At 37.7% G+C, this 13,991-nt stretch overlaps 1 protein-coding gene across 5 annotated transcripts in view; it reads right to left on the bottom strand.

Annotated features, from left to right (window-relative positions):
• C2CD3 (C2 domain containing 3 centriole elongation regulator) overlaps window positions 1-13,991 on the bottom strand; it is a 143,482-nt gene that overhangs the window by 68,633 nt on the left and 60,858 nt on the right. For all 5 annotated transcript variants that reach the window (XM_051987129.1, XM_051987128.1, XM_051987127.1 and 2 more), the window contains exons 14-18: window positions 8,158-8,643; window positions 7,121-7,272; window positions 6,406-6,649; window positions 4,085-4,268; window positions 2,952-3,135 (exon numbers count right to left, since the gene is read on the bottom strand). In XM_051987129.1, the coding sequence (XP_051843089.1) occupies window positions 2,952-3,135; window positions 4,085-4,268; window positions 6,406-6,649; window positions 7,121-7,272; window positions 8,158-8,643 (1,250 nt within the window). The remainder of the gene's footprint in view (window positions 1-2,951; window positions 3,136-4,084; window positions 4,269-6,405; window positions 6,650-7,120; window positions 7,273-8,157; window positions 8,644-13,991) is intronic.

Raw genomic sequence — 13,991 nt, 5'->3', positions numbered from 1 at the left:
AAGACAACTCTGAGATACCACTACACACCTGTCAGATTGGCTAAGATGACAGGAAAAAATAATGATGAATGTTGGAGGGGATGCGGGAAAACTGGGACATTAATGCATTGTTGGTGGAGTTGTGAACGAATCCAACCATTCTGGAGAGCAATCTGGAATTATGCCCAAAAAATTATTAAATTGTACATACCCTTTGATCCAGCAGTGTTTCTATTGGGCTTATATCCCAAAGAAATACTAAAGAAGGGAAAGGGACCTGTATGTGCCAAAATGTTTGTAGCAGCCCTATTTGTAGTGGCTAGAAACTGGAAAATGAATGGATGCCCATCAATTGGAGAATGGCTGGGTAAATTGTGGTATATGAATGTTATGGAATATTATTGTTCTGTAAGAAATGACCAGCAGGATGAATACAGAGAGGACTGGCGAGACTTACATGAACTGATGCTAAGTGAAATGAGCAGAACCAGGAGATCATTATACACTTCGACAACGATATTGTATGAGGACATATTTTGATGGAAGTGGATTTCTTTGACAAAGAGACCTAACTAAGTTTCAATTGATAGATGACGGACATAAGCAGCTACACCCAAAGAACGAACACTGGGAAACAAATGTGAACTATCTGCATTTTAGTTTTTCTTCCCGGGTTATTTATACCTTCTGAATCCAATTCTCCCTATGCAACAAGAGAACTGTTCGGTTCTGCAAACATATATTGTATCTAGGATATACTGCAACATATCCAACATATAAAGGACTGCTTGCCATCTGGGGGAGGGGGTGGAGGGAGGGAGAGGGGAAAAAAAATCGGAAAAGAAACGAGTGCAAGGAATAATGTTGTCATTATAAAGTAATCATTAAATAAAAAATAATAATAAAAAAAATGTTATTTGCTGACAAAAAAAAAAACAAAAAAAAAAACCATTGCATTATGGGTCCTTAAGATGCTAAAGGATAAACTATTCTCAGGAAATTTATTTATAAACAATTCACAGAGTTATAAGGAACTTCAGTGATTACTCAATGCAAAATCAACTTGAAAAAACACCTAAAGTGGTTCTCCAGATCCTATCTGAATATATCTGTTGATAAGGAGCTCTTATTACCTGTAAGGCAATTCCCGAAAAGTCTGTTAAGACTATTGGAACGAAATCTTGGAGAATGGAGATGGTTTCATTCTCTCTTATACTGCCAGTACTAAGCATAGTGCATTACACATAGTAGATATCTAATAAATGCCTGCTGATTGTTTTAGAAATATGTTGTTAGTTTAATATGTTAGATATGGACAAACTTTAAAAAGTATAAAGCATTTTAGAAAAAAGGTCTTAAAAACTTAGTGATTGTTTCTATAATGATATAGTTGTTGCTCTGTTTGTATATCTATCATGTCATAGATAATCAACTTTATTAGTATATAAATGTATAAATGTATCCTCACCTATGAGGGAAAAGATGGCATTATTCATTTTTGCTTACCTTTTGTAATAAATACTCTTCAAAAGAGAATCTCCTCTGAGAAGAAAACATCCAAACTGTCTGAAGACCCTCTAATAAAGGGGGAAACCCACTTTGTCTGATGTCAATTTATTCCAAAATCTGCCTCTTTTGAATTTTCATTCATTGCTACCAGTTCTCCACTCTGGAACCAAAAACTATTCTTATAATTTTTTTTAACAAGTCTTTTTCTTCAGGCTAAAGATTCCAGTTTCTTCAAGTTATCCTTAAAAAACAGGATTGTTTTGGTTCTTTTTTTCCTCAATCTACTCACTTCTTATGAGCTACTTCTCTTTACTTCATGCCTGAATAACTATAATAGCTTTCTGAAGGGACCTCCCGCCTCAAGTTTCTCCCCACTTCTATTTATTTTCCACTTATCCACTTAAGTGATTTCCTTAAAACAAAAGCTTACATATGCCATCCCTTCATTCAATAAACTTCCATGGTTTCCTTTAATTTCCAAGAGCAAATACAAAATGCTCTGTTTGGCATTAAATCTGTTGGGCTTCATTATCTAGCTCTCTCCCACCTTTCCAGTCTTCTCGTACTTTAGTCCCCAATATATACTCTTTAATTGAGGGACACTGGCTCCTGGCTGCTCCATGAACAAGAATTCATTTCTTGGTTCCAAGTATTTTCTCTATCTGTCCTCCTGGAATGAAGGCTCTGTCTCTTCCACTTTAAGTACTAGCCTCTCTGACTTTAAGTTTCAACTAAAATACCACCTCTTATAGAAAGCCTTCCTCAACTGTTCCTAATTCTGTTGGCTTTTTATCCTGTATAAAGCTTATTATGTATAAATTTGTTTCATATTGTCTCAATCCCCACAGACTGTCTTTTATCTCTTTTTGTATCCCTCCAAACCTTCACGCCTCAATAGATTGATGGTCCTCTTAGATTACTGCTATGGTTGAAAATTTTATCCTGTGACATCAATTCTGTTATAGAAGCCTCACCACATTTAGCTAACAAGATTGGTTACCTGAAAGATATATATCCTATCAACTATCTGAAGCCCTTCCATTTTGATAGGATGTCAACTTAGGCTCTATTGGTACAATCTTTGAAAAAACAGGCACTTTCAGAATAGAAATAATAATTGGAGGGGAACTTTTGTTTGAAATCTATAACCATAACATCCTATGTAAATGTGGAATGATGATGATGAGAATGATTGTTATTCTTTTCTAAGAATTCTCAGGTGTCCTTCCAGGCACAAGGAAATACATCTCTGTACTTTAGTGATATAATGGAAAGAATCTTGAAATCATAATAGATCTGAGTTCAGGTCACACCTCTGTCACTTACAAGATTTGTGACCTATAGCAAATCATTTAGTCCCATTTGAGTAACAGTCTCCTCTTCTGTAAAAAGGGATTAATAACAAAGTAATCACCAATGAGATTGTTGTGAGGTATGATATGAAGGGGAATTATTATTATTACCTGCACCAGATTTCAAATTGGATTCCTCCTCCAGGCACCAACCCGCACGCTGAAAAAGCACTAAGCAAGAGTCTCTGTAATGGAACTTCCGGTGGAAGCAAGAGAGAATGAAGATATTTGTGGTTGAAGATGGGGTCAGGGACACACAATGTGGTTGCTGAACGAAAAGGCTTTAGAGTGATTCCTATGGAAAAGAAGAGCAATTTAATGTGATATAGTTCAATAACTCTTTTGGGAATAACAAATACATGCTAGCTCTGGGCCAGGTCCTATGGAGTGCAGACAATGAATCATAGTTAACTTGATTCATGTCACTGCACATCTATGAGTCTTAAACTCTTCCTCTGTAAAATGAGGAGGTTGTACTTTAAGATCTATAAGATCCCGCTCTACATTAATGTTCTAAATTTTTAACATCTCTTCCAAGTCTGACATTCTATGCTTTCAAGTTCTATCTAGCACTGACATTTTAAGTTTGAAGATCTTTTGTAACTGACATTTCTTTACTTTGTGGTCCTACAAGTCTAACATTCTATGGCTATAAAAGACATTAAATTATATAGTTGACATGGCAAACAAACATATCTGGAGCTCCAAAGAAGATAAGTAAATGCTATCACTTGGATTCACTCTAAGTGTATCATGCAAGCCACTGGCACTTATCAGCCTGAAGGACATCTCTCTCCTTCTAACGGAACATCTACATTTGAATGTAAAAAATTGTCACACAAATTGTCACATTTGTCACTAAAGGAGTGAAAATAAGGGTATAAAATTTTGTTTGAAAGTAGAATGCAAGGCCTTAAATCAGTAAGCAAATCTGGGTAATGAAAATTCAACTGCTATCTCTTCCAAAAAACCAACTCTCATTTTTCAAGGTGAAAGTAATTTTCTCTTTGTCTGAATTCCACAGCACTTTGGAAATTATCATATCTAAGTCAGGACATTTATTACACCCTACATTATTGAATATTTGTCTTATTTCCAAAGGGCAGAGGCCCCTTCTTTTGCATCTTTGTAACCCTGCCTCACCTTCACCTTCAGCCTTTATCCCACAGCATGGAGGTATTTATACAAAGACATTTAAACTGAAGAATGAATGAAGGAAAATTTTTATGATATATTATACCTACCACTTTGAGGTAATTTAGTTCCTTTTAATGTACTGTCCTTTGAGTCTTGAACAGGAAAGCAGTATTGGACATAACAGTCTGCTTCTCCCCAGACTGTCGACTGGAGTGGGATAAGTCCTTTAACTTTTTCCACATAGATCTCAAATTGGTGCTCAATCAGCCCATCTCCCTGACCATCTCTCTGCTAAAGAGAAACAGAAACCATTCATATAGGAAGAGAAAAGTAACTTAAATAACCATTTTCTTTTTTTCCAGTGCTGCAGAACCATAGATTGAAAACATGAAGAAAAAAAAGATAACTGATAGAAACAAAGGCATTTTATTTTTTGTGCTAAGACATATTTTGAGGAAAGGAAGTAGAGTGCCTTGTTAAGTGTCTATGTAATTTCTGAAGGAAGGATGACCTGTAAAACCTATGGTGACTGGTAGATTCCTGACATTTGCTTTCCAAGCCTTGGAAAGCCAGCCAAAATGCTGGAGAGAATGTGGGGATGAAAAAAAGTTAAGAACCTTGTAAGGATCTGGCCAAGATTTATGCTGGACAACAATTAACACAACCATGTAAAAAATAAGATTTAAAAGAAATTTTATTAAAATGTGTTGAGGTATAAATACTTGTCAAACCCATCCTTCAAGCAATTCAAATGCCACTTTCCCTTTTGTCAAACACTACAATGCTTTGTAAACACGATTTTATGCATACTTAGGCAATACTTGCGTCATATATACTTGTGTCCTTCCTTGGCTAGAAATTCTATGCTAAAATCTAAAATCATTGAGTAAGGGAATTACTGAATTGGGGCATGATTTAAACTGTATGACTTTAAGATTTTGACCAAGATTCTGTGATTCTAGCATGCAAATTAATACATTAAGGTAACATAATATCACCATAAAGCAAAAGGAAATCCTATTGTTAGGTTTTCATAAGCTGGAATATGTATTCTTTTAGTAATCAGAAAAGGGGGTTAAGCATTATAATTTGTGGACAGAGACCAGTAACATCTGCTGTATAATTCACTGATCACAGCTTGGAAGATGTTGAGTGTCAGCTTTGTGCTTCAACTTGGGAAACAGAAAGCAGAGAAGATTTGGGAGTCTGATGACTTGAGTTTTCATCCTAACTTTACTACTGACTTAAACTTCACTTCTGCTAAATCCCTTAATCATTCTGATTTTTGCTTTTCTCAGCTATAAAAACTAACTTAAACTACCTATCTCACTGGGTAATTATGAGGTTAAAATAAGGTAACAAAGAAAGTCTAATAGATTGATATAGAAATAAAAGTGATTAAATAAGAGGACAGAGAATTTAGGGCGACAGATTTTTCTTTTTTAACTGATTTCCCTCATAGAACTAATTATGAAGATCAAATGGGATAATGGATGTTGGGATAATGGATGTGAAACTTAAAAATTATAAAATGCTACAGAAGTATTTTGAATTAGATATCAGAAAGGAAGCAACACTGGATTTTGATTTATGACATCTGGGTTTAGAATCTGGCTCATAAATCACTGTCTTTGAGCCTCGGTTTTCCATCAATTAGGAGTGACAATCTTTGAACAAGCTATAGCACCAGATTGTGGTGAATGGCTCCCTTTTTCCTCCTCAACACACTTTGTTAGTTTTAATATGGAAATGAAAAGATTAATTTTTATTATTACTTGTAAGAGTCTGAAGAGGAAGCACAGACAGGGCAATCAAAAAGTACTAAGGCCTTTAAGCCTGAGACCCCTGGATGTGGTTTTCTGTGACCAGCAGCGACTGCCTTGTGAGCAGAAGCTCTGGTCACATTGAGATCGCATCATCAATGGGAGGCGTCTCCTTCTCTATTGGCTGTGTGTGTGATCTCATAGACCCTTTTTAAGCCCTGGGGACCAGGAAGTAGGTAGAATTTACTGGGAGTTTGTCAGGACTTCACTAGGAGTGAGCAGGAGGTCAATAAAGGGCAGGATGTGAACACATGGAATAAACATCTTGAGCTTGCAAGCAGCTGTCCTCGGGTGCTCTGTTAAATGTTAGAACCACTGCTCAGAGAGGAGGTGGCCAGAGATCTCTGAAGACCTCTGACTGAGGTAATATTGGTAAAGAACCACTGTGCAAGACAGTGGCCAGAGAGTTTCTGAACGCCTGGGAATTAGGCATGACTGGTAACCATAGCAACTAGTGGGAAGAGCTACAATTACTTCACAGTTGTTATACAAGAAATAGATTCATGGTTTACCAAAGTGGGTTTTAGTTTGAAATAGTATTAAAAAGAGGGGATGATGGTCCTCATTCACTGTTTAACTTCCACATTAAAGTATTTGGATACTACCATAACAAGAGATGGAGGTGGCTGGTCCAGAAAATGAGGTGGCCTGGTGCTGTAGGAAGGTACTGGTCCATCTTCATTCTTCAACCTTTGTAGGGCTGTTATCTGATTAGCAGAGCCCATAGCTAAAAATACCCGAAGGCTTCCATTCTGATGTCCTGTGAATACATCTATCACAGGTGTGTAGCTGTCAACTGCAATCACTGGGTACTGAGCTTCAAGGAGTAGGCGAGAAATCTTGGGGTCTCTGAAGAAAGAAAATTTGAGTTAGCTTTCCAGATTGTCACTAGCACTTTTCCCCTGGGAGGCCTTCACATCCCCATCCCTACAATCTATAGAGGGGGAAGGGAACTGGGGCTGCCAGATCAAGACCGTCTCCCAGATTCTGAGCTAGCTCCAAAGCTCAAGTTCTGGAATTTTTCTCGGTATTAGTTCTATACCCCGACAAAAGCACCTCACAGAATCTGCAGGCGAATCCTGGCTTTATGAGTGACTTTACCTCTGAATTTCAGTTTCTTTATCTACATAATGCTTGAAGAGATGGCAGATTAGTAACTGTAAGACTACTTTAAAGAATATATCAGTAAGAAAGGAAGAAGCTATTTTGGGGAAAAGATTTGCTAGGTGAAAAGTAACCTGATTTTGTTGTTCTTTGCAAATATCATTCCCAATGAGTTTGAGCCCCATGGAAAATAAAATAATTTTATAAAAGAGTTACTTGAATGATATATAAAACTGATGGAGAGGGAGCTTCACCAGTCCAAGCAGCCTGTCTTGTCCTGGGCTTCGAACCTTGTTCCATGCCTCAATTACCATTACATTGTTCTTAAGTCTTTCCAAGTATTTGGGGGTCAAAGAGACAGGTGTTACCTGGTGGAAAATGTGGTTAAAGAATATATGAGAACAAAATATACAGGAATTCAATGCTTCATAGTAGAAAAAATATTGCAGTCAGGAGCCCAAAACTAAATTGGAGATTCAAAACCAAATTCAATGGTTCAGAGCATTCAAAATAATTGAAAATACTGTGTAACCTTTTTTGGCATTATTTCAAACTCTTCCTCCTTCTCACATTTAGTTAAACTGAATGACCATAAGTCATAATTCAGAGAATAACAGTAGAGTAGGTGGAAAGAGGGCTGGTGTTTGGCTTAGTCAGTCTTTTCAATTCTTAGTCAGTTTGTCCTAAGACAACAGAAACAGATCCACTCTTCAGGATAAAAGTTACAATATCTCTAGCTTGGAAAAAACGACTAGAAATTGTGCTGCATTGGGAGACTCTTTAAACACCAGGGTCATCTCTATACAACAATGCTGAGGGGTGAGATATCCTAACAGCAATAGAGGTCCCCAGGCAGGTTTTGTGAAAGAATTCGCAATCCCAATCTCCAACTGATGTTTAGCAAATATGGGTTTATTTTCACTGAAAAGCTCTCTCTCTCAGTGGGCCTCTTACTGATTAGGAAGATAGCAAAGATTGGGATACAGAGTCTTGATTTTATGTAGCTTTTTATAGCTTGGGCTAGAGAGCAATTGAGAAGCTAATTTCAAATCAATAATTGTTTCCCAGACCAGACAGAAGGCTGGGGATGTTCCCAGAGGCCAGAAGGGGTTGAAATTCACGATTTCTCCAAACCAGGCCTATCTCCCCCAAAGATCAGGGGGACACAGAGTCTTATTACATCAACAGGTTATTAGAGGACTACAATGGAAGCTGTACATAAATGGTTACTAAATGATGAATGGAATGTTTACCTGGGTGAAGTTAAAGGTAGGCTGTGTTGTGCCCCATATAATAGCAGATCTTGTTACCTCCTCTGTACTAAAGAGTTTACAGTTTAAATATACATTGCATGTTTGCTGCTTTTCAGAAGTTCCAGTAATAAAGTCTTTTCCATCAGGCACCATCAACAAGACGTGTAATAGCAGAGGTTTTTCTTCTGTTGATTTGTCTATTGGGATTCTTGTGCTGTTGGAGGGTGACAAAGTCCTGGGCCCTGATGGCTTCGACATAGTGGGATCTGGGCCCCAGTGTCCTAAATATTGTTTTTGCTTTGAAGCATCTTCATTAACTTGAGTCCAGGCTTGAGGGTTTTTGTCATGTGTAGCACTTTGATTTGTTCCTGGGAATTGTTTGGTTGGACTTGTAAGAATGCACACTGGAGGCTGCTGGATAGCACTGAGTAACTTGGAGTTTGTGCCACTTGTACCTTTGTTGTCAACTGCAAGCTGTACTGAGAGCTGTAAGGCAGAGGGAAAGAGCTAGCTCCTAGAAGGGTAATTATAATGACGAGGAGAGCCTGAAACTGAAGGGGGAACCCCAAAACTCTGAAAACTCCTTCAAGGAGAAATTCTCCTTGAACCCTGCCTCTGTGAGACCCACCCCAAGGAACCAAAATAAAGTGGTTTATCTTGGTGGGATTAGTTGAAGTATTCTAGATTTCTACTGATCTCTATCATTGGCTCAAAACTACTCCCAGTAAGTGGTCTCACCTACGCCTAGGGGCAGTGACAAAATTGAGGGAATTTCATTCGATTGAAACTTTTGTCTCAGATTTCCTTGTAAAAGCTCACTCCTTGCAGAGGACCTAATATGCCAAAAAATCTCTCTCTATGGCAGCAAACTTTGCCCGCTGGAATGACATTCTCTTTCAGTGTTACCCTCTGTTTATCCTCACCTATTTCCCTAATGAGACTTTATAACTCTCTGTTGGGATCTCTCTACTAGAAACTTTACTTCTCTGCCAGGACTCCTCCACTACTTTACTCCCTGTTGGGACCTTGCCACTAAGGAATTCAGTCTTTCTATTCATGCATAGCAAAGGCTGACTTCCAAATGCCTATTATAAACTTCTTTTTAGCAGTCTAGCTTTTCAGGTTCATAAATTCCTTTGACCTTGATTCCAAGGCCTTCTGTTGTTAACTTCTGTTGAAGTTCAACTTCTCTAAGAAATATTCTGCAGTTGGTATGGCAGTCTTTTTCAATTATCTTGTACCTACATTGTGTTCTCTCAGTTGACTATAATAAGCTCTGTAAGAGCTGATTACTTTTCCTTTTGTCACTATTCTCAACAACTATGTACAGATGTTTAATAAATCCTTGCTGAATTGAATTGAATCATGGCTATAAATTATGAATATGTTAGAATTAGGATAAAAATTAGTCAGAACAAAGTCCAAAAAGTTTAAAAGTAGAAAATCCCTAGCAATGGGCTCCTCATCCAGCTCTTGATCCTAATGAGCTGTGTGATTGGGTAAACACATTTTCCTGTGGGTGATATGCTACATATAGTTACACATAAGAATCTCAGAGGACTAAAAAGGACTTAAGTAAACAGAGGGCTCTTCTGAAGATGATATGTGAAGCAGACTAACGCCAGAATAAATCTGAGCTGAGGAAACATCTCCATTGGAATAGCCTTAGAATAAGAGTATCTATTTATAGAGCAAATGAAAGTAGAATAACACAATACAGATCATCACATGTGATTCTCACAAAAACAATATAAATATTATGCCTATTTGACAGATAAAGATCAAAAAGTTTATCATAGCTAAGCCAAATCTTCTCTCTGGAAATTCAGGGCTCATCTCATCTTCCTACCACTTTAAGGAAGAAAACAAGTATTAATTAGGTGCCCATGTGTCAGGCCTTGTGCTAAGTGCTTTTGACTATTACCATTTGATACATACAACAACTATGGGAGACAGGTGCTATTATGATCATCCCCATTTTACATTTGAGAAAATTGAGGCACACAGAAGTTAAATTACTTCTCTAGGATCACATATCTAGAAAGTATCAGATGCCAGATTTGAACTTACTGACTTCTAGGCCCCAAACTTGATCAACTTGTGCCAATTTGACTGCCTCTAAAAATCTTGATGCCATGTTTTAATAGGAAAAAATGCCTTAGTCTCAAATGATCTATAACAAGAAAGAATTTCTACACTAAGTTTAACAATTTGTTAAGTGCTTATTCTAAGCAAGTATGTTATGTGGGCAGAATACAAAAACACAAATGAAGCATCTGTGCTTTTGAAGCGATTATATTTTCCTGGAATGTAGGGCAGAGAACAGAAAAACTACATAGGTAAATGAAATATTATATAAGTTTGAGAGGGAGAGAAAAGATTAAGAACTAGGGAGGACTGGGTGATCTCATCAATTCTTTTAAAATTCAGTTAACATGTTGATAGAAGTGATTCACAGAAATATTCAGCCCTGCTCAATTTCCTAGACTGCTGTCCTGCATCACAAACTGCCTTTGGGTCATCTAAAACTCAAATCCATAAGCATTTCAAAAGAGAACTCATTATCTTCTCCCCCAAACCTCCCTCTCTTTTGAATCTTTCATTCACTACTGTGTACACTCTTAGTTGACCACGCTCATAATCTCAAGGTCTTTCTTAAATCCTTGCTTACCCTTATTCCACATATAAATCCATGGCCAAATCTTGTTGCTTTGCCCTTCCTAACAACTATATATAATCTTTTTTCTTTCACTCAGACAGCCTCTACCCTAATTCAAGTCCTCACCATACCATTTTACCTGGACTATATAATAATCTTCTAATTTGTATTCCTGCCTCACATCTCTCTCCATTCTAATCCATCATCCAGTCAACTGCCAAAGTGAATTTCCTAAAGCTAAGGTCTGCCCAGGTCATCCTGAAAGGCCATACAGTAAGCTCTAGAGGCAAGATGGTTTAAGAAAAATCTGGGAAGACTGATATGAACTGATGCAAAATGAAATGAGTCAAACTCAGAGAACACTGTACATGATAACAGCAATACTATAACAATGATCAACTATGAAAGGAGCTTTGAATACCTCCTTGACCCAAGACCCAAGGGAGCTGGAAAGATTATTTTGGCAGAGATATAGAAGATGGATTGGAGAGAAAAGACATTGATGAAAAAAATTAATAATATTATTATTATAATAGTTCAGATGGGAAGTCATGACAGAATAGTCAGACTGTGGGTGGAGAGCAGAGATTGTAGGCACAATCAACAACTGACTAGATATGGTGGGAGGAAAGAAGGTGAAGAAGAAGAAAAAAATCAATAATTACTCTGAGGTTATGAACTTAAGTAAATGGGAATATTGTTGAGCCCAGAACAGAAAAAGTTGAAAGTCTGGTGAAGGTACAAGGTTAGGGAAAAAGATATGAATTCAAGTTTGGATATCTTGAATTAGAAAGGTTGAGAGGATAACTATATGAAGACATCCCACAGGCAGTTGGCAATTCAGGAATGAATTTAAAAGAAAGACAGAATCTGGATTTTTTGGATTTGGGAATTATTATGTAAAAATGATAATTAAACCCAGAGAAGATGATGAAACAACCAAAGTATAAAGTATGTCAATTAACAAGCATTTCACAAGCACTTATTATGTGCCAAGGACTGTATTAAGACTGGGCATGCATGGGGCAGCCAGGTGGGGCAGTAGACAGAGCACCGGCCCTAAAGTCAGGAGGACCTGAGTTCAAATCTAGCTTCAGACACTTAACACTTCCTATAGCTAGGTATATACAAAATACACACACAGCTGATGGAAAATAATCTCAGAACTATACTAGCAGTTGAGGGAACTGAGCAAAGATTCCTATAAAGATGATATTTGAGCTGAATCTGGAGAGAACCTCAGGATTCTGAGATGTTACAGGTGAGGAGGAAAAGAATTCCAGGCAAGATGAATAGTTACTAAAAGCTACAGGAGATAGAGGATTCTGTGGGAGGAATAGTAAGTGGAAAAGTCTGGTTATACTGAAGAGTGTGTGGCAAGGAAATACAGGAAAGAGCCAGTCAGTTAGGGGGCATAGCAGATAGAATGCAGGACTTGGAGCCAGAAAGACTTGAGTTCAAATCTAAGATAGACATGACAATACATATAAAGCAATCTATAAATGTTAAAGTCTTATATAAATAAGTATTAGCCTTTGCTATTATCATAAAGAGCCTTAAATGTCAAAAAGAGGAATTTATAATTGATTCAGGAGTAACAGGGATTCAGTCTACCGAATAGGGGATTGACATGATGAGACCTACACTTAGCACTTGTGAGAAGAATATACTACAACAGACAGAGGTTTGCATTAGGGAGACAAATTACAAGGCTTTGCAGTAGGTAGTTTAGTTGTGAGGAGATGAAAGCCTAAACTAAGGCTGTTTGTGTGGATAATGGGGACACACACACACAAGTGATAGGAGTATAACCATAAGATGTGAAGAGAGAAACAAGACTGAGCAAAAGATTGGACTTTTAGGATGAAGGAAAGAAATTGAGGATGGCAGTAAGTCTGGTTGATTGGGAGAGTGACATTGTCTTCAAAAGTATATATTATTTGGAAGGTGGGAGACTCTAGGGAAGAAAGATGAATTCTGATTGGAAAATGTTAAGTTAGAGATGTGTGAGAAATCCAAATGGCAGTTGGCAATGTAGGACTGTAGGCCAGGATAAGAATAGGGCTAGATCTGTAGATCTGCTCCATCATCAAGTGAGAGTAAAGAAAGAAACAAGAAAAAAGTCTAGCACAGACTCCTGGGGCACATGCAAATGTGAGGCTTAGATGAAGGGACATAAAGGGGACAGACAGAAGGAAAACCAACAGACGAGGCAGAAAGTGGTCAATAGTTTGAAATTCAAAAACATATATAAAGCACTCTGCAATCCTTAAAATGATATAGAAATATTAAATGTTGCAGAGAAGGGCCAAGAAAAGAATGAAAATGGAAAAAGGACCATTAACTCTGGCAATAAAAAAATAAGTGGCAATTTTGGAAAAAAAAGTTTTCTTGAATGATACAGGCAACATAGATTACAGAGGAGAGGAATATAGATGATGTATCAAATAGAGATGGCATTTTCATAGTTTATCTGGGAAGAAGAGGAGGGATCTAGAATAATAGAACAGGTCAAGGTAAGATCTGGACAATAATTAAAATTGTAGGCTTCTTGGAAGTATTTGTAGGCAGTGAGAAAAGAACCAGTAGATAGAATATGAAGATTAGCGACTGGAGAGGGCAGTGAGGGCAGTCTGCTGGAGGACATGGCGGGGCATGGGATCAAGGGTGCATGGAAGAGGAGCTGACCACGACATACAGAAGGGCCACCTCTTCATCAGAAACTTCTGTGAAGGAGCAGATGTTGAGGGATGATAACAGAAGGATGAGTAAAGGAGGAGATATGCAATAAAACAAAGGGAAGAGGAACTCTTGTGGAATGGCTTACTTTTTTCCCCCTTTTTGTTAAAGTGGGAGGCAAGATCTTCAGCTAAAAAAGTGAAAGAGGGGATTATGGGAGAGACTTGACTAGGGAAGGAACAGAATATAGGTAGAAAAGGGATGATAGCTCAGAAAACACTGAGGGGGGTGTTTGCAGGTCATAGCAAGGATAAGAAGAGGATGAGAAGGCCTAGAGATAGATGGAAAGATAAAAAAGGATGACCAAATAAAGGACTTTCAGAGTTCTTAACATGGAAGCAAACCCTTGTGAAGAGTGACAAGACTATGTCCATTCCAGCCTGAGGCACAGTGGAGAAATGGGAACGGAACAAGGAAGTAGCAAGCTGAGGTACTT

This window comes from Antechinus flavipes, chromosome 3, assembly GCF_016432865.1.
Source record: "Antechinus flavipes isolate AdamAnt ecotype Samford, QLD, Australia chromosome 3, AdamAnt_v2, whole genome shotgun sequence".
Taxonomy (NCBI): Eukaryota; Metazoa; Chordata; class Mammalia; order Dasyuromorphia; family Dasyuridae; genus Antechinus; species Antechinus flavipes.
Note: the sequence above shows the minus strand (reverse complement) of the source record. Positions and strands in the feature narration are given on the sequence as shown.